The sequence below is a fragment of the Camelus dromedarius genome, chromosome 1, assembly GCF_036321535.1.
Source record: "Camelus dromedarius isolate mCamDro1 chromosome 1, mCamDro1.pat, whole genome shotgun sequence".
Lineage (NCBI taxonomy): Eukaryota > Metazoa > Chordata > Mammalia > Artiodactyla > Camelidae > Camelus > Camelus dromedarius.
The window spans coordinates 80,414,114-80,435,496 of record NC_087436.1 but is presented as its reverse complement, the minus strand read 5'-3'; the positions used below and the strand labels follow the sequence as shown (position 1 = coordinate 80,435,496).

The 21,383-nt window shown below is 39.4% G+C and overlaps 1 protein-coding gene across 6 annotated transcripts in view; it reads left to right on the top strand.

Annotated features, from left to right (window-relative positions):
• Positions 1–21,383, top strand: part of WDFY3 (WD repeat and FYVE domain containing 3) — a 242,948-nt gene that overhangs the window by 206,949 nt on the left and 14,616 nt on the right. For all 6 annotated transcript variants that reach the window (XM_064485992.1, XM_064485989.1, XM_064486001.1 and 3 more), the window contains 12 exons: positions 550–630; positions 3,161–3,215; positions 3,482–3,601; positions 5,288–5,405; positions 6,323–6,429; positions 8,314–8,467; positions 13,483–13,574; positions 13,801–14,013; positions 16,371–16,518; positions 17,588–17,742; positions 18,673–18,831; positions 20,817–20,996. In XM_064485992.1, the coding sequence (XP_064342062.1) occupies positions 550–630; positions 3,161–3,215; positions 3,482–3,601; positions 5,288–5,405; positions 6,323–6,429; positions 8,314–8,467; positions 13,483–13,574; positions 13,801–14,013; positions 16,371–16,518; positions 17,588–17,742; positions 18,673–18,831; positions 20,817–20,996 (1,582 nt within the window). The remainder of the gene's footprint in view (positions 1–549; positions 631–3,160; positions 3,216–3,481; positions 3,602–5,287; positions 5,406–6,322; positions 6,430–8,313; positions 8,468–13,482; positions 13,575–13,800; positions 14,014–16,370; positions 16,519–17,587; positions 17,743–18,672; positions 18,832–20,816; positions 20,997–21,383) is intronic.

The following is a 21,383-nucleotide window of genomic DNA, read 5'->3' as shown; positions in this document are numbered from 1 at the left end:
TATATGCCAAGTTCAAGGTCCATACTCATTTCAAGAATTTTCCCACAATTCTTTTTTGCCTTTAAGAAATTTGTGTTGACCTTGTGAGCAGCTCTGAAAATAACAACAGTGTCACTTAAAGGTTCTTATCATGTATGTATTTTCCTTTGTTAGTGATGTCTCAGTTCTATTGTTTGTTTCACTGTTAGCACTACTTGCTGTCATGTGAATATTTAGCTGTTAATGACTCTTTAGGACATCGTTAAGTTGACTCATTTCCCGTGAATCAGTGTGGCAAGACTTTTTCTTCCGGTACTGGGGCAGTGTATGTAAAAATCCACAATGACAGCCTTTCCTGTGTACCTTTCTGTTTGGGTTTGGAAGCCATCATCTTACCCTTTTTTTGGTAACAGGATGTTCTAATTATTGTGTATTCCCTTCGCCTGCCGTTTACTGAGTAGTGGAGGGGTAAATGCAGCAATTAAGGTCTAAATGAATCCTTTCTTAAACTCCCATAAGATCCTGGCTGAAACGTCATTTCCAATTTTATCCTATTTTTAACTTTTCCAGATTTTTGGCTGTAGTGCCATCTCTAACTGACAGTTCAGAGTCAGTGTCTGGGCAACGACCAAACACAAGCGTGGAGCAGGGGTAAGTTGTTTGCTTCTTGCACATTACAGTTTAATAGTGAAATTAGGATCCTTTATATCTGGACAGTATTATTTAACATATTTAATGAGTGTTCCCCTCGCATCACCACAAACCCTGGTGGTTTGCAGAAAAATTTTTAAATACCGAAAACTAAAAAGGAAAAAGAAAATGTGTGCATGATCATTCATGTCAAATCAGTGCTCACATTTCAATCAATTCCCTTCTGATCTTTTAAGCATGCATATATTCCTGTGTGCACAATTGAGTCCATACTGTAAATACAGATTTTTATTCTGCTTCTGTTCAGTGTTACATGTAAATATTGCTCCTGCCTTTAAAAATTCTTTAGAAACTGTGCTTTCATAGATATATGAAGCACTCTCTTTTTGGATAGTTCATCTTTATCAGGTTTCTTTTTTATAATAATGTGAATGTAATACTTCATTACTTTTTTTAGGATAAAGTCCCCTTAGTAAAGTGGTATGAATTTTAAGGCTCTTAATACACAAAGCCAACTAGATTTCTTTAAAAATTATACACGTCTGTATTCCACCATTAGTGGATAAGTTTGCTTATCTCAGTAGATGCTTATCAGCTTTTTATATTTACTTTTTAATTTTTACTGATTTTAGAAAACACTTTGTTTTTAAATGTGCATTATTTTCATATTAATAATTTTGAGCCCTGTACTTATTTGTTAGCCATTTAAAATTATCATTTACAAATTATGTATAACTTTTGCCCATTTCTTTCCACTGAGTTCTTTATTGTTGGTTGTGTTGGGAATTTGATTTTTTTTTTGAGATAAAATTGACATTATATTAGTTTCAGGTGTACAATATAATGAGTCAGTATTTGTATATATTGTGAAATAAGGACCTCACTGAGTCTATTTATCATCTTCTCTGAGTTCCTGTCATCAGTGTGTGTGGGATTTTTCTATAATAGCGTATTACTCCTTTGCTTGTCGTATTTGTTGCAAATTTCCAAGTTTTTCTCTTAAATCTTTTTTTTGACATTTAAATTTAAACTTCTGTTTTTGTGTGTTCTATCAGTCGTTCCTTTGTGCTCTTTTCAGCTGCTTTTACTCTTAGGAAATCCTTTTGGGTGATATAGCCATTTCAAGAATCCATATACCCAGCTTCATTCACAGTCAGTCAGAACTGGTAGCCCTTTATAATCCACTGGGAAAGAAGCAGAGCTTTGGGGCTACAGATTAATTGTTACAGCATGCAAGAAAATGACCTAAAAACTTCACTGGGGAGCCTGTGATTTGTCAATAAAATTTGATTCCAGCCTGTATGCCTCTAAATATATTTGTGTATTTCTATTTTAGTTGTTGCTTGTATTTTTCTTTAGCTGAGGTTTAACAAATACAAATGCTGCGTATATGCTTTCGTTAACCTCAGACATGTGTTCTGTTCCTAATCACTTGTGCTGCTGTTAAGATAAATACAGGAAGTGAAAGTCTCCCTTAAAGCATATTGAGCCTTTTTCTACTTGTAAGCAAGTTGCTGGTCCTTTGCCTGCCTGAATAATCTTCAGCTTGCTGTTTCATTGTTCTTACTACTTTCTGTGCTGAACTGGCAGTTCTTAAAGAACTTCTCAAAGCTCAAAGGCAAGGAGCAGAAATTCATTTCCAACTTAAATCTTCTTTTCAATTGTTCCCTTTCTTATAAAGTTAAGAAATGATCATAGCTCTTTTTTCAGGGAGGGTATCCTATACATTCAATTTGCCTGAAGGGAAGAATTTATCTAGAAGTGAAAAGTGGTATCTATACTATTGAGCTAGACATGTTTATGACCTAAGGTTTACAGATCTCTTAATTTCCTTTCAGACAATAAAATATATAATTAAGTGCTTTCCTGCTGGTTCAGTGGCCAATTCATAATATTCAAATTACTAATTATCAGTATTATAAAGCTGTTAAACCCCAAGGGTTTTATAGCATTCTAGGAAAGTCTGCTATAGGAAAAAGTCCATAATTTTCTGAACAGCAATAACTTTCCTGTCATAAAATATTCCTATTTTGAATCGCTTTTTCAACATCTCGTTTAGGAGATGTACTATGCACCTGCTATGTACAAAATATTGTATGCTGTATCAGTTATTCCAATTCAATGTCTTTACATCAGTTTATATAGGGATTGTTGTAAAAGGTAGGCAGTTGAACTGCATCAATGTTTTTTGGACTCATTTGCCATGACCCACAGTAAGAAAAAATATACACTACACTGCATCCCAAGACACACAAACTTAGTTATAAATAGTAAAATAAAATTCACAGAAAATTCTTTTTCTTAGTATATGTAATGCCTTCTGATGTTCTCTATTTTCTTCTATTCGATTCTGTTATTTCATATTTCAAAATGCTGATCACAACCCACTAAACTGATTTCATGACCCACTAATAGATTGTACTTCATAGTTTGAAAAATTCTTGGACCAGTTGACTTAAAATTTGTAACTTTGTAATTACTCAGATTTAAAATTATATTGCTTGCAATTTATGTAATTTATCATTTGTAGATCTGGGTTGCTTAGCACTCTGGTTGGAGAGAAGTCTGTGACTCAGAGATGGGAGGTAAGCTTAATGAAAATGCAAAACTTCCTTCGTAATTTGTAGTTAGAAGGTATAAGTCACACAGTTAAAAGCACTTTAATAAATTACAAATATATACCATAGAAAAAATGTTTCACTTTTGTTCTTTTTAGGGAAAAAAATGTTTTGTTGTTTTGAAATCTGTAAGAAACTGTCCTTTACCTCATTTTGCCTATAAATTTTTGAAAAGTGAACATAGTGGAAATAATTGATTGCTTTAAAATAAATCTCTATTTATCTTTCCCAAGAGAGGTGAAATCAGCAACTTTCAGTATTTAATGCACTTGAACACTTTGGCTGGCAGATCATATAATGACCTCATGCAGTATCCTGTCTTCCCCTGGATCCTTGCAGATTACGACTCAGAGGTAAATCTCAAATCATTCTGTGTAAGTGGGACACATTTTCAAAGTAATTAAAAGATACTGCACTAGCTCAGATATTTGATTTGCTTTATAGTTTAGAGTTCTCAACAGGACTTACTCCAAGAAGATGAGAAGAGTTTTGGGTTAGACTTGTACAAAGTTTGGATACTTGACCAGCTTCTTGGATATTCATGATATCCATCTGATTTCCTCAAGTGCTGATAAATTTGTATCCACTGGAGGATGTCACCGTCCTCTGCACTGCAGCCAGCTTCAGAAACAAATCTAAGTCATCCTTCTGTTTAAAATTATTCCATGAATCATCATCACAGTTTGGAGAAAATTTTAAAACCTCAGTGTAACACCCTATACAAAGTAGCTCCTGCATATGTAGCCCTCCTGTACTCCCAGGACTGCTGTTCTGGGCTACCCTGTTCTCTCTCTCTCTCCCCCTCTCTTTCTCTGTCTCTCTCTCATCAGCTCTGCACTTGCTGTCCTCCCTGCCTGGACTTCTCCCCAGGCCTGTGCTCATCTTCTCCCCCACTGGCGTGTCCCTCTGGGTAGCTTTATTTCATCCTGCAGGACACACTCAGTTTCACTTCCAGGGAGCCTTCTGGCCCTTCTCTCCTCTTCCTTCTCCCTCTGTTCCTGTGCCTCCTGGTAGCTGTATCATGCTGCTTTCTTTTACAGCATGCCGTAGTCATGATTTTGTCTGACCTTACTCAGCCGTGAGGTCCTAGAACACAAAGACTGTCTTACATAGCTCTTAAGTCCCACCCTCTAGAGCACTGCCCAGTACTTAGGATACACTTTAATCTTTATTGAAATAACTGAAAAAAGTATAAATGAGTTGTTTTGCATGCAGATTTTCAGAGGAAAAATACTAACTTGACTTATATTGATAAATGTGGATCAGTTTCTCCTCTCCAAGACTTTAAAAATACGAGTTGGCAAAATTGGTGGGTTGTGATGCCCTAGGAAAAGGACACAAATTAGGTATCCCATGGGTACATACTTCAAATTTCTCCTTTTAAAACCCTCAGGAGGTAAATTTTGGTTTACTTTTAAATATATGAATTAGGTCAACTAGCAATGAGCTTTTAAAATAATCTCTGGTAGACTGAAAGAATCCATTTCATTTGGAAGTCACTTGATCTGGTATGATTGGAGGCAAATGAATTTCTCTGCAAATTACAAGTGCTCTAGTTTATTTTACTTCCTGTTCACCTCTAAGAAGAAGATGCTCAGAGGTGAAGTTGAAGTGAAACAGGGGAAGAGGGGGACAGGGCAGAAAGATTTGATCTCCAATTATGTGGGTGATGGAGGATAAAGATGAATTGGAGCTTTCATGCCCAGTCTCCTGCTGTGCCCTTGCCGAAACTGGGAAGGGCTTTCCCTCTTACTCCTCGTTTTCAAACCTAGATCCTGAGGGCCTTCCTCTGTGAATACTTAATTTCCAAAACAGTTGTCTTCAAACTGAACCAGTTAACAAACTGCCATGTGCCTGTCTGCACAGTATGGATAACCAGTAGGTGCGTGGCATTGCCTTGGAGTCCAGTTCTGCTGGTGCAACACTGTAGGTACTAGCACACTTATTAACTGTCACTGTCTGCTATCGCCATTGTGTCTACGTTGGTGAGAATAGTGGGTGCATAGTAATTCGGAGTTGGGTTTCTCTTTGCATTTTAGGAGGTAGATCTTACTAATCCCAAGACATTTAGAAACCTGGCTAAGCCGATGGGAGCACAGACAGATGAACGATTAGCTCAGTATAAGAAGCGATACAAAGACTGGGAAGATCCTAATGGTGAGTAATTTTCTTGTCATGGGATTTTGTACACGTTTCGAAAGTAAGCTGTTATCAGTGGTCTGACGCCCTTGTGTCTTTGCCTGAATTGCTTATCTATCATCGGTATATGTTACATATGCACGCATATACACAACTGTCAGAGTAGAAAAATCAGGTTTTGCTTGCCGACTGATGGCCATGCTTAGAAGGCATTTTTAAGGTATCATCTTGTCAGGTATTGACAGAAAACTATGTGTGTGTGCTCGGTGTAGGGCAGAAATTTCCCATCATTGTATCTCTAATCGTTTTTAAGCTGGGAACCACACTTCCCTTTACTGACTCTCAGTTTTATTGAGACACTTTTTATAACCCTTTTGCATTAAAAAATAATAATTGACTACCTTCTAAAATACTAGTTTCCTACTTAGGATTTATTGTGTTTAATGTTTATCATGTGTCCCCTTCAAACAGGCAAAACAAACAAAGGAGAAAAAAACTAAGTGCGTGGAATCTTTATTTTTCCTTGCCAAGGAAAGTATGTCAAAAATTGCATGACATTAATAGATTTAGAGAAATATTTAGCAATGCAAAACCAGAACCTAATGACAAGTTGCTATATGTAAATATCCTGCCTTAGTCGAAGATTGTTTGCTACTAAGGGTTATCTATTCCAGTAGGCCTCAAAACATAAATTGCTAGATGTGCTCAGTTTGAGAGAAAGGCACAGAATTACACTAAATTGGATAACCGCCCAATATATGTGTGGGGTTGCAGTGTCAGGATAAAATTTTTATGCTGCAAATGCTGACACTAACTTGCACTTGGTGTCACAGTTGTCACATACAGTAGTAGCGTTTTCAAGTCTGTTAATGAATACCAATTTTATTTTTCATGTTTACCCTTTCATTTTCAATTATACTTTATTTTTTGTCCAGGAGAAACTCCAGCCTACCACTATGGGACCCACTATTCATCTGCAATGATTGTGGCTTCATACCTAGTAAGGATGGAGCCCTTCACGCAGATATTCCTAAGGCTACAGGTAAAAGTTTAGAGGTTCTGCATTTTATTCAAGCCTTCTATTAAAACTGTTGCTTTTATTTTAAATGTTGTTATCTTGCCTGATAAGAAGCCTCATGAAGTTCTAGTCATAAAAGTAGTCACACATAGTTAAACTGGAATTTCACTCGTCCAAAATTAATAAATAAACTAGAATTTGTTTACATAAACAAGTGCCAGGGTCTTTTCAATCAAATAAGTAGACAGTACGTGTTTTCAGGCCAGGAGGTAGATGGAATTCAGCTGTAACTGGTTGAATTCAACAAACACTTTAAAAAGATAAATACAGTCCAGCTCAGTTGCTGTCTTTATTGCTTTTCTCCACTTTCTCTTTCATTTATTCAGCAGATATTTATTGAGTACCTACTGCGTGCCATGTACCATTCTAGGTGCTTGAAGGACATCAGTGAATAAAGACAAAAGCCCTGCTTTGTGGAATTTACATATTTTAGTTGAGAGAGACAAACATTCTAAGTATATTGCAAAGTATTTTAGAATGTGACAAACACAGATAAGGGGAAGAGGATGGGATGTATGGGGATGGGGGGGTGGAGGAGGACATTATGCAGTTTTTTGTTTTGGGGGGTCTTTTTCTGTATGTATATTTTTATTGAAGTATAGTCAGTTTACAGTGTGTCCATTTCTGGTGTACAACATAGTATTTCAGTCATATATGAACATACATATATTCATTTTCATATTCTTTTTCAAGATATTGAATACATGAGATACTGAATATAGTTCCCTGTGCTGTATATTATAAACTTATGAACTTGTTAATTTTTGGTGGGGGGAGGTAATTAGATTTGTTTGTTTCTTTATTTGTTTGTGTGTTTAAATTGGGGGGTGGTAATTAGGTTTACTTATTTTTAGAGGAGGCACTGGGATTTGAACCCAGGACCTCGTGCATGCTAAGCATGTGCTCTAGCACTTGAGCTGTACCCTCCCCCCAATGCAGTTTTAGATAGAGTAGTCAGAGTAGGTCTCCTTGAAAGGTAACATGTGAACAGAAACTTGAAGGAGGTGAGGGAGTTACTCCTACGGACATCTGGAAAAAGTGTGTTCCAGGCAGAGAGAACAGCCCATTGGGGGCCCTCAGTCAGGCATGTGCCGGAGATGTTTGGGAAACAGCGAGGAAGCCAGTATGTCTGGAGCAGAGTAACCGCAGGGGAAAGTGAGAGGGGATGAGGTCAAGAGAGGTAACGGGTCAAATTGTGGCAGGCCTTGGTGGACGTCAGCACTTTTCACACAGTGAACTTTATCCTGAAGACAGATACGCTGTGTTCACGTAGACACAGCACAGGGAGTTTGAGGAAGAGGGGAGGATGTATCTGTGAGGCTCTATAAACAAAAGAAAGCCCTTTTCTATTTGAATTCGTTTTGTCAGTCTGTGATTTTCTTGATCACCTTCCTGGTTCTCCACTTAATTCTCATTGGTATGAGAACTTGAATAACATGTTAACTTATAAAATTAGTCAAGCACATGTATAACCGGAGTATTTCCAGCTGTAGATGGCTACTGGAGAAACTTTTTTTAGAAGAGCATCATCAAACAATGAAAGAATTCCTGTTTCCTTATAGTCCTGCTCTTTCTCCAAAAACTAATCTTTTTTTTTTTAATGACTTTTTTAAGTCTGTATTTGGATTTCACCTGGATACAAAGCAAGGGCACCTTTGTAAGCAGTGCCCCCCCAAATAGTTAATTTCTTTTTGTGATTATTTAAAATTTTGTGTATTTGACATAGGTTGATGGGAAATTGAATTGTCACCAAACATACTTAGTTGGGGTTTTCAAGTCCTTGAGCTTGGATGCCCCGAGGTGGGAGCAGTTCTCTAACAGAGAGGTGCCTTCTCGTTCCGCCCGCAGGGAGGCCACTTCGACCTGGCTGACCGGATGTTTCACAGTGTGCGCGAGGCCTGGTATTCAGCATCAAAGCACAACATGGCAGACGTAAAAGAACTTATCCCAGAATTTTTTTACTTACCAGAATTCCTATTCAATTCCAACAACTTTGATCTGGGTACGTAGTGCTACGGCACTCTTAGGAGTGTTAGCCAGGAAAACACCAAGTCACTTTCTGATGATTGTCTGCAGTACACACTCAGGTTGTTACTAAACTTGGATCCGTGGCAAAGCCAATCTCCTGACACTGGGTTGTGGTGAAGGAAACTACATTGTGTGTTTATTGCAGGGCCAAGCAAGGAAAACGGGCAGCTCATACTCAAAAGACTCCAACTCCCCAGTAATGGCTTTCAAGGAAGGGAGTCATTGTGAGGGATAGGGTCACGGGGAGTGTCATAGGCTTGTGCACAACTCTGAGATTGGTTGGTGGTGAGGTAATAGGAACCTCAGTCATCAGTCTTCTGGTTCCAACTGGTCTGGGGTCTACATACTGGTGGTTGTCATGTAAGTTAACTTCTTCCACCTGGTGGGGGTTTTAGTATCTGCAGAACAACTCAAGGGTATGGCTTAAGGTATTATCTATAGCCCTTGAGGAGGAACTAAAGGTCCTTGACTTTGTTTTCTGGTTAAACTATTATTATTTTGCCTTGCTTAACTGTTTTCCTTTGTTTCTGCATTTTCTCAGTTCTCTGATTAAATTTGCTCTTTAGAACTCAGGAAAGTCCTCAGAGGCTAAAGTGTTTTTGCAAACAAGAGGCAGGGGACATAGGATGGGGTTGGGGGACTGGGACTCGTCCTTGGGAAGACCCTGCAGGTTCCTGCTCAGTTTCTATTTCCTTGTGGTTTCAGCTGCTATTAATTACAACAGGGTGTATGAGAGTAAATATATCAAAGAAAAACAGATTTATGCCCCAAAATAGCTGATTTAAACGTAGGGTCTTGGGGAAATTTTTAAATTTGGCACGGATTACATCTAATGGTCAGAATATCATTATTTCATTGAAAACAAAGGTGAGGTGAAGTTTTACTTGAAAATTAATGTGATTGAAACTAATAGCCAAGAGTGGCGTATCCAGATTGTTCATGTATAATTCACGTCTTTGGTATTGCCTGAGCCATTCTCAGTTTACACGCTCGCAGGTTTTAAAATTAGAATTGCAGAATAACTTTTAAGTAAATCCCTATTCTTCATCCTGTTAGGGTACTATTTTCTAGAAAAACAGAACCAAATCAACATTTATAAAAAGGAGAAAAATTTCCTCAGGACTCCACTCTCTTGATATTATCCAGCAGTTACAGGAAGTAGATTTGACTTTTTGGCTACAGTTTCTTGGAACACAGTTTGCTGACCTATGTTTCTGAATATTTATTTAACAACATATCAGAATTCCATTGTTTCATTTTAAAATATTTGTGCCAGATATTATTCTGTTTTCATACTTTTTTCATGCCCTGTATCTTACTGTATTAAAGAGTTTAATATATAAGCTATTACTGTACTACCTCATAAAAGTTGTTAACAGAAAATTCAGAGAATATTCATATCTAATACATTTGAATGATTTTTCTTTTTAATAGAATTTTTATTTAATTGTCCATCAGGCAGCTCAAACCTTCTGAAATTATAGCTCCAGGTCCAAAGGGGAAAGTAAATGAGACTCCCTCCTAAGCCCCAGCACAAGTCCTGAAACTGAGTCATTACCTCTGATTGGGCTGGGAGCTCACTCTTGAGTAGCTGAAGACCCCAAGTTTAGGACGTTGAGTTGGAGAGAGTGGCAGTTCCTCAAAGGAATAGAGTAGATGCTGAACCGGGAAAACCATGAAACATGTACAAAACATTTGAATGTGGTACACATCAGTGTTTCATTATGTTCACTTATATTATTATATATATATTATTATATATTATATATATTATTCACCTTTGGAGAATGCTACTGTCTTCCTGGGGATACCACTTTCAAAGAGACAAATGCAGAGAGATGCAGAAAGACATACCCCTAATATTCCAGAAATACTCAATCCATTACAATAATCTATGTTGCAGGAATGTTCTAGCCAGACTACTTATGAACCCAACCAAATAATGTAATTTTAAATAAGTAGATTAGAGAAAGGTCCTATGTCTTTGTCATGCTCACCTTCATAACAAATCATCTTTCCCCTTGAAATCACACACTTTAAAAACTACTATTTTGCATATAAGAGCAAAAGCTATAAAACTCTTAAAAGAAAACATAGAGGTAAATCTTCATGACCTTCAAGAGTACAAGAAAAAGGAACAAAAAAAAAAAAGATAAATTGGACTTTATCAGAATTTAAAACTTCTGCATCCAAGAGTGTTATAAAGAAACTGAAAAGAAAACCTACAAATCAAAGAAAGTATTTGCCAATGATATATCTTATGAGGATCTAGTATTCAGAATATAAATAACTCTACAACTCGACAGCAGTAAGATAAGCAACCCAATTAAAGGGGAAAAGGACCTTAACAGACATTTCTCCAAAGAGGCCAATAAATGGCCAATAAGCATATGAAAAGATGCTTAACATCATTAGTCCTTAGGGAAATGCAAATCAAAACCACAGTGAGGTGCCACTTCACATCCACTAGAATGGCTATAATGAAAAAACACCCCACACAAATGGAAAATGACAAGGGCTGGTAAGGATGTGGAGAGAGTAGAACCTTCACATGTTGCTGGTCGGAATGCAAAGTGGTTCAGCACTATGAGAAGCAGTTTGGTGGTTCCTCAAAAAGTGAAACATTGAATTGCCATGTGACCAATTAATTCTACTCCAGTAATTGTCCAAAAGAACTAAAAATAGGAACTAAACAAAGACTTGTACACATTCTTAGCAGCAGCATTCACGATAGCCAGGTGGTAGAAACAGCCCACATATCTATCAGTGGATAAACAAATTGTGGAATATACATATAATGGAATATTATTCAGCCACAAAAAGATATGAAGCAGTGATAAACACAACAGTGTGAATGAATGTCAAAAACACTACAGTAAGTGAAAGAAGCCAGACATAAAAGGTGACATAATACATGGTTCCATTTGCATGGTCTGTCCAGAATGGGTCAGTCCTTAGAGACAGAACTTACATTGGTGGTTACCAGGGATCACTGGTTTCAGGGGGTTGAAAGAATGGGGAGCAGCTGCTTAATTGGCTTCAGATTTCTTTTGGTTGTAATGAAAAAATCTTAGGACTGGATGGACAATATTGTGCACTGAAATGCCATGGAATTTGTTCACTTTAAAATGGTTAATTTTATGTTGCATGAATTTTACCTCAGTATGAAGAAAACCAAACAAAACACTGTCTCTCCACCTAGAAAAGATAGTAAATGATATAGAAGAAAGAGCACTTAGGTTTTTTCCCCTGACTCTGGAACGAGTAACATTCACCAATGGTCTTCTTTTTACACCCTTGGATATAGACGGAGGAGTACTAACTACACAGCAGCAGAACCAGACCAGGAGTTTTCTACAGACTGTTCCCTTTAATTGACATTTTTAAATTGCAGATAGCGCTGATGAAATAAAATTACATCACACAGTATTTAGGGATTATGAGCTAATTTTTGAAAAGTAGATTGTATCTCAGGTACCCTGGGGATTATTACTTCCTTCTTACTATCAAAAAATTGGGCCCAGAGGGCATTTCAAGGTGGGTAGAGTAAGGATGTGAAAGAAGGGGGAAGAGCTGTAATAACTTGATTGTTTCATTTTTTTAATTATATGGTAATTTTTCCAACCAAGTCAAGACATTCCTTTAAACAGTAAAGTAATTTTTTTTTATCTCTCACTTAATATCACATTGTAAATAAGCCATCAGATTACAATGATGAAAACAAGATTGCTTCTCGGGAAGTGTTTTTATTGGCCCCTACTTGGAACTGCCTTTGTGTTCTAAAATTTGAACAATTATACTTCTCTATGAAAATTTCAAATACAGCTATTTATCTAACCAACCACTGTTAAGCTAGTGAGTCAACATTATTACTTATAAAGTCATATTTTACAATGATCATCTGATTTGTACCTAGGAAAACTCTGTAAGCTGAAGTTTTTTATGTTATTTCAAAAAAAGAAGAAAAAAATCCATTTCCTTAGATGCTAGTCCCATTTAATGTGTTTTGTTGTCAATAGATTTCATAGTAAATGATTTATTTAATATTTTAGAGATTATCTGGCTATGGCTTAAAATAGCAGTTTTATGTGCAATAAATAGAACTTGTTTATGAATTATATCAACTTGAGGTTTTTGTTTATGCCAGGTAGCCCCCTAGTCTTTCCAAATGTTTTTTCTGTTAAATGATTCAACAGCAAAAAGTTATAGTTCCAGACTGTGTTTTTAATGAGCATCCTTGCAGCGACTTACGTGTGGGTTCTGCAGAGCTCTCGCGAGAACTTAGGGATCGTAAACAAGGAAACTGCATGTACTGCGGATGTTTTTAGGAGATTGTGGCACTTTACTTTACTCTTAAGCCAAGACTGCGTTCAGACTGAAAATGGCTGAGGATTTGGGTATTTTGCCTCTTCCGTGCGAATGGCAGACTTCTGTCCAAACAGCCGGACGAGAGATTCATTGTTGGTTAACTGCTCACCAAGCGTTAAGCATTCTGGAACAGCCTAAGTGAACATTTTAGAGAAATTGTTGATGATTTCCATATGAAATCTTAAGTCTTAAGAGGACTGAATTGATTTGAGCAGTTTTTACAAACTCCAAACAGTAGCCCCATAAAATGTTTCATGAAGAAGTCCTGTGGCCAATTAAATGTCAGAAATGTTGTATCGTATCCCTCCTGGAGAAGAGCAGTGCCTCTGAGGAGTCTTGCAGGAAAGAAACCTGTCTAACTGCACATAACTTAGCATTTCTTGGAGTCATTTGACTGTGAGGGCCCCTCAGTTTTGCTGACATTTAGTAAATCTCCCCAAGGGAGCACTCCAAGGAGCGGGCTTAGGGAAACATCGGAGTAGGTGATCTCTGAGGGTGCTTTCTGCTGGTAAAATTGTGTAGTCCTAGTAATGAATCGAACCCACTGTTTCTGTTACTTTAGTGTGAAGTTACGATTTGTCTCATTCTTTCATTTTCTTTTTAATGTATCCAATTACACAGGCTGTAAACAAAATGGCACCAAGCTTGGAGATGTCATCCTTCCTCCCTGGGCGAAAGGGGACCCGCGAGAATTCATCAGAGTGCACCGTGAGGTAATGCACGTGCACTTAGCAGTTGGACTGAGACGTCACTGGGTCACTGACCACTGTGCAAAGAGAGGACCTTGAGCCATGTAACACCTGTGTGTCTAAGTTACTAATGTTCTGTTTATATGATTTTTAGTTAGTTTAGTTCCTGTTGACTGCTGGTCAATTCTTTTACTTTCTAAAGAAGTGACAAAAGTCAGCCAGTGACTGAACCTGTGTTTTGAAATGACAGGCTTTGGAATGTGATTATGTGAGTGCCCATCTGCATGAGTGGATTGACTTAATCTTCGGCTATAAACAGCAAGGTCCTGCTGCAGTAGAAGCTGTAAATGTCTTCCATCATCTTTTTTATGAGGGCCAAGTGGATATCTACAACATAAATGACCCACTAAAGGAGACAGCCACCATAGGGTTCATTAATAACTTTGGTCAGATCCCTAAACAGGTATGGATGTGTTTTTCTTATCAATCTTCTGTTTCATTTTTCAAGCTCCATAATATTTATACAAATGGTAGATGACCAATAATAATTAAGTCTAGACTAACTTTCTAATTAAGAACCATAAATATCACTCAGTAGTTTTCAGTAGGTTCCCAGGTTATTACTTTCTCCTCCCTTTTACAGTCCAGATAAATAGAAATTTTGTTGGTCAAAGAGGATTTTCCCTCGCGGACTAGTGCAGGGCATGCTTTCCAATACCTGCACAAGACATGGCCGGAGGACAGGAAGAGCTCGGTCAGGGAAGCACACAGAGCCATGGGGGCCAGCAGTGCACACCAAGATGGTTTTCCTGCCAAGGCCAGTAGGAAACCAATGCTGACTTTAAGCGTTGTCATACAGAGTCATAGTTAGACATTAAAGATCATTCTGGCCACAGTGTCACACATGCATGTCCTATAGGAGAGCTGCCAACTGAGGAGCAGGAAGCTGTCATAGTGGTTCAGGGAACAGATAGTGGTGGTTTGGATTAGATTATGGGTGCAGGTCTGATCAGTGCTTTGGTGTGAGAGTGCATTCCATTGGAACGCCTAGGACCGGCCCTGCACTGGCTGCTCCAGCCACCATCTGGAACCTGGAGAGGAGGACCCAGAGCTCAGCCTCTCAGCACCCAGGTGCTGTAGATCTCTCACCTGCAGCAATGAGCAAACCTCTGTTAAGGAACCTCATCCCTTCCTTCATGCCCACTGTCCAGGGCCCCACCAGTAGGGTGGGCTGCACCAGAAGAAACTGCAGGACACTGCAGAAGGCATGCCATTCCAGCCATTCATACCACCATCTTTCTCCCAAGTGCCCTGCTTCTGCATTTTGGCCCCAACTATCCTTCTCTGTTACTGTATCAGACATCTCCCCTGGACTCCCTTTTTGTAGGTTAGCCAACTTTGAGGTTCCAGAGTTGACAGTTGGGAACACAGAACAATGGCAAGTCCTTGTGGAAAAGCGGGACAGCCCGAAACTGCACCGCTCACAGTGCATTCTGACTCCCAGTGCAGGAACCATGTTCACTTTTAAAGTGAAATGCTTGTTGACAAACTCCAATCATAGCTGATAGCTGAAGAACCTTGGTTAAACCTTTCGCTTTCTTGAGGGTTACAAGTGCAGGAACCATGTTTCATACCCTCGTGGAAACGAATCTTCTGACCACAACACATGCACCGCGGCAGGATTTTTGCTCCACTTTTGAGTTTAAGAGGCAGACAGTCTAGGAGACAGAGTTTGGATATAATGTATTTCTAGGACATTCCAGGGACTAACAGAGAGTACGTCCAAGTATAACCATCCTAGAATCATCTAAGCTCTGTGGTCACCATACTGATACATCTTTATAAACACTAGCCTGCCCTGCCCTTGGGTCTTAATATAAAGTTCTTCAGTAAATGTTCATGAACATGCTTTAAAGTATGTGGATCTTTTTATATAACTTCAGAATCTTGTCTCATTATTAACATTTATAGGAAATAACAGAATCCTGACACTATGCCCTGTACGTAGATAAAATGAGAATTGTATGTTTAAAGGTTTCAGGGCCTAAAATGTATATCTTCCTCTATACAAGGCATTTTTTCTATTTTTTCCTTCTGGGAATCCAGAAGGTCAAATTCACAAAGTGTGGTGGTGGTGTAGTCATCTTAAATCTCATTTTGTATAAGGTTTTCCAGCTATCTTCCTCAAACACCAGTTTTCCAACAGAAATGACTGCCTATTTTGAAGATCAACAATATTTGAAAAATCATCTTAAACACATTGAAACACTGAACGGAAATGCCAAAGATACTCTTTTTCTTTTTCCCTCTACAACATCACTAAGTATAAAGAAGGCAACAATGTTCACACTATGTGTAGCGCCTAAAAGATACAGAAATGATGTCACATAGAGAAGGGCCCCATTAGAGCCAGAAGTAACCCAGTTAGAGGGAATGGCCCCTGCCCCCGGGAGCACAGAGTGGTATCAGGCTATAAAGAATTGGTTAATTTTAAACATCCCTAGAAAATAGTTGTCAATCAATTGCAGTTTGAGTAGATTAATTAACTTTTGAAAAATTATCATGAAATCAGTGTAGCACAGAGCATGGTGGTAACCCAGGCTTTAGTATCATAGTCCTGTCCCCACTTACCAAGGTGTGAGATTGTGGCAACCTTCTGAGCCTCTTGAAATTTCTCTTCCTCAGATGTTAACTGTGGTAATATAATACCTAATGGTTGTTGTGAAGCTTAAGTGAAATAACAGCATAATACCTGCCATACAAAAGGGCCTACTAAATGTTAGCCTTTGTTATAAAATATGTCACCTCCTCTCACCCCAGTTATTTAAGAAACCTCATCCACCAAAGCGAGTGAGGAGCCGACTCAACGGAGACAGTGCAGGACTCTCAGTCCCACCAGGATCCACCAGTGACAAGATCTTTTTTCATCATCTAGACAACCTGAGACCTTCTCTAACCCCTGTAAAAGGTAAAATCGCAGGAAATAAGCTTTTTTTTCTTTTAAATAAGCGTTTGATTCATGATTCTGTGGGGTTATTTAATAATCCTAGTTTAGCAATAGCAAATTTGCTCTTCAGCAACAGTGTGATTTGTACTAAGTGCTAAATCACCAAATACTTGCTGAATTTTCTCCTTTCCCTTTTCTGTCTTCTTTTTTTCGCCTGTTGGATTTTGCATCTAAAAAACCTAAACAGGTCTCTCCTCTCTGCTAAGATAGTGAAGACTCTAATAGACCAAATCTTGCAGCTCAACTTTATATTCCACATGTGGAAAAACTTCTGTCATCTTCATTTACACACGTTCTACTAACTTAGGAATAGTAGTAAGAGGACAGCATTTTTAATATGCCAACTAAAAGCCTCTATCTTTCAACTAATGTTATTGTATGTTATCTAAAATTACTTTTCCAAATAGATTTTTTTTCCTTAGAATGAAAAAATGCTTTGTAATGCCTTGAAGTTGTCACTTAAATCCAAAAATTGGAGCAACAAAGTCTGGTGAATTGGATTGGCTACCAGCTCTTTGTCATTTGCCTCATTACAAAGACTCTGCCCTGTGCAAGCTCCAGCCACTGCCTGGGGAGGGTTTTGGAGCACTGGTGTGCTCGGCTGAGGTTGGGGCAGAGTGCGGCTTCTCGGGGAGCATCGTGGCCTCTCTGTGGGACGTCTAGGCCTGGGAGGTGCTGAAGACCTGGATTGGTTGCAAGTCTGTGCAGCATTCTGGGGAGCATCCCAGATCACTCTGCACAGCTCCAGGGGTCAAGAAGGCAGGACTGGGTACTAGGGGCCCAACCCAAGCAAGTGTCCAGAGACAGGAAGGCTGGAGGGAAGCCCAGCGAATCACTGGTCAGAGTGGACATCTGCCCAGCAGGTCTGAGGAGAACTCAAAAGCTAAGCCCACAATCTAAGGTCATTTTGTCTTAATGTAGGTGTCAGGGTGCTTGATTTGTATATTTGGGATCCCTTTACCATCCCCTATGGGATGATGAAGTTAGTTTTCCCTGTTACTGTTCTAATGTGTTGATTTGTCTTTTATAGAACTCAAAGAGCCTGTGGGACAAATAGTGTGTACAGATAAAGGCATCCTTGCAGTAGAACAGAATAAGGTCCTTATCCCACCAACCTGGAACAAAACTTTCGCTTGGGGCTACGCAGACCTCAGCTGCAGGCTGGGAACCTATGAGTCAGACAAGGTTTGCATTCTTTCTTGCTCACTCATTTAATCTTGCCCCTCCTTGGTCTGGATTTCCTGCTTAATGGGGATGGGGAGAGCTTAAGCAAAGGGCTTCTCAGCTGTTCCTCCACAGCCCAGAGGGAGGGAGAGCTTCACTGCGTCGCGTCAGGATAAGGTAGTGGACAAGTCATGTTTCCTGCAGAAAAGCCTCTCTTGAAAAGTTGTGTGTGAGGGGCTAGCAGTTTCCCTCCTGTTCAGAGAAGCCCTCCAAGAGGGCTACCAGCCAGGTAGTCAGCATTTCTGCCAACGGGAGGAGCCTCCGTTTGAGTCATCATCTGGCCCGCTTGCCATTTCAGTGCTCTCAAGTGGCTGTCAGCAAACCTGTCACCCCTTCCCCCAAGAAGCAGCAGCTACCTTTCTGAGCCCCATCAGTATCTCTTGCAGAGGCAGTATGTAGTGATCCTCTGGTGCCCAGGGCTTGCCCTCTGACGTCCCCTCCTGAGCGCACCAGGGGCCTGGTCTGTGCGAGTGTGTAACACACTTCTATTCAGTCACGTTCTCACTGATCAGCTGCCCTCGTGCTTTCCTGTCACATTCTGACTGGCTACGACAAACACACCCTGTTACCAGATTACCCCCTGCATCTGACATAGCATCACACACTCTGAACATCATTTTCCAGGACCGGAGAAACTGGAGACCCCCATTATGAGCAAAATCCTTTTTTTTATATTTTTAACAGAAACTGTAGTTAGGAGGCTGTAGGGAATAAATAGTTCAGAGTAGAGCTTCGGTGGGCCTGTAGCTAAGTTGAAGCCAGCCCAGCACATACATGTGCCTGTGAGGGACCTACATAGAGGTTCTCCTCCACTCAGTATGCTCGCTGTGTTTCAGAAGCTTGTAGTGCTTGGTGATGGCATGTGTGTCTCACATCTGTTCTGTCTTACAGGCAGTGACTGTTTATGAATGTTTGTCTGAGTGGGGCCAGATTCTCTGTGCAATCTGCCCCAACCCCAAGCTGGTCATCACGGGCGGAACAAGCACAGTTGTGTGTGTGTGGGAGATGGGCACCTCGAAGGAAAAGGCTAAGACGCTCACTCTCAAACAGGTAACAGAACGTGCAGAAGATGGACATAACATACGCACCTCAGTTGCCCGCATTCCAGAGAAACCAGGAAACGCCCATAATTCCAAGGTGTTTCAGACATAATAGACAAAACCAAATAAATGTATGTTCTTTTGCTGGAAATGGGTCTAAAATAAAGGAATGAAATCAGAAGATACTATTTCTGAAAATGATCTAAACTGGTCCTTTTTTTAAATCTGAAGCAAGCTGTCTTTAGGTCATATTTTTTATAATAGCTCCAAGTAATTAAACATTTTTCAGAAGTTATATGTAGGTTAAATTTTTGCAAACCAAATTATGTTTGGTTTTGGTTCATACCCATTTCCTTTCTGAGTTACTTTCATTCATCTAGAGCATTAAATCAAAAGTTCTTTAGTTTTTCTGTTTCCTTTATCGTATTCTTAAGAACATGACAAACTCATGAATGTATTCAGTAGAACCACTGGTGATTTTATTAACAAGTATTTCTGATCACTTGTTATCTGCTATTACAAATTTTTAATCAAAGTAAGAATCCTTTTATAATTAAGCCATCATCTTTTAATATTTGATTTGTAAGTGGATTTACCATAGAGGTTTAATGGAGTATACATCTAGTTTTTTTTTTATGATGCATATTTGAAAAGTAGTGTAACAATGATATCTGCCGTTTATTATTTATCATTTTTTTATATATATATATATATAAAATATTTATATATATATATAAAATTATTTCTTTATCATTATTACTTATTGAGCACCTGGCATGTTCAGGTCACAGTGCTAGAGGGTTAAAAAATGTAAAACTCCAGTCCTGTTAATTCTACAGGGTACTCATCATCCCTATTTACACCTGAAAAAATCATGGCTTAGAGGTTAAGACACATCCCCATGTCACAGTGATAAAGCCACGATATAAATTCAGTTCTGTGTTTAAAGCCCGGCTCAAGCAAACAGTGGTGTTTTAAATATCTGTGGGAAGAACTGAACGCCTCATACTTACACCAGTGTCCACCTGTGTAGTCTAGAAACTTCTTGGGTTGCTGGGTCTGAAAGGGAGCCCCATAAGAGACGGTCTCGACGTGAACAGACACGAGGTTGGCAGCGCAGTTTGCTGGTCCGGACAGTCTTTTCACCTTAGAAAGTGGGCTTTGAAGCTAGTGTGCCTACAGGTGCCCCTCGGTAGAAAGTACTCCTTACGTAAAAGAGCCTTCTGGGGTTTGCTAAATCTATAGTAAGGATGTCTGCATGACCAGAATTTTAGGCTGACAACCCATTAATTAAATAGTAAATACTCAGGAATTCCTAACAGTAATCTGAACCTTTTTCTTCAAAAATACTTGTTTTCCCACATTGCCATTTCCCTGGATCCTGTTTCTCTTTGTATTCCAGCAAAAGAGAAAAGTTCTCATGCTAGTTTGAAGCAGGGGTCCCTGTCAGACACATGTCCAGGTGTGTCCGATTCAGTAACGGACTCATCACACACATCAGGCCCACATCTCCCTTCATCTTTCTTGGACCACGTACTGCAACAGTGCATTTCTCACACTTTGTACATTTTTTAAAAATCTGTCCAATTGTTCCTCAGAATGGACTTAACAGGAGTTGATGGCATAAAAAAATAGATTCCGGGTTTAAATCCTGTATTTTGGGGGCCCTGATTGATACATCTCCACATAGAAATAGTCTGAAGAAACCCAAGCCGGGTTTCAGTTGCCGCTCCCCCTTCCTTCTAAGATCCTGGCCCGAGTCCAGGAAAGAGGTGGTAGAGAGTGAGATTAGAGCCTCCCGGGTCTTCCAGGCTCCCCTCCTCCCCCCATGGGAGGAGGCGGGGACACAGGAGGAGGGTGAGGACTCTGCAGATATACTGCGCAGGGCCCTCGCTCCCAGCACGGGCGCTGCCCTTCCCTTAGGGTCCGCGTCTCCCGGAGCCCCTCCAGGACCGCTCCGCTGTGACCAGCCTGGTTTTTCTCTTCTCCTCCTAGGCCTTACTTGGCCACACGGACACTGTCACCTGTGCCACAGCATCACTAGCCTATCACATAATTGTCAGTGGGTCCCGTGACCGAACCTGCATCATTTGGGACCTGAACAAACTGTCGTTCCTAACCCAGCTCCGAGGCCACCGGGCTCCCGTTTCTGCTCTTTGTATCAATGAATTAACAGTAAGTAGTAAATTGCCTACTTGGTTTATGTGTCAGAAAAAAAGTAGCTCTGGCCAGTAGAAACAAAAAATGGCTCTATGTGTTTTCTAAGTTGATGGGCGCTCATTTTTAAAAGCCACTTGACTTATATGTTGTTTGCAAAAGGAAATGAATATTAAACTTTGTAACCCAGAGAGCAGTTTTGTCTTAGAATCCAATCATGGCAGCATACTTAAAAGTATTTGGGTCAAAATAGAACATTCTAGAATATGCTTTTTAAAAAGCAGATTTGTGGGACTTGTTAAAATTGTGTTGACGTTTTTATGAAATATATTCAAAGTATTTATTATATGAAGTGAAAAGAGTAACATTTGGATACCCAAACAAGACAATACTTATTGTAAAACT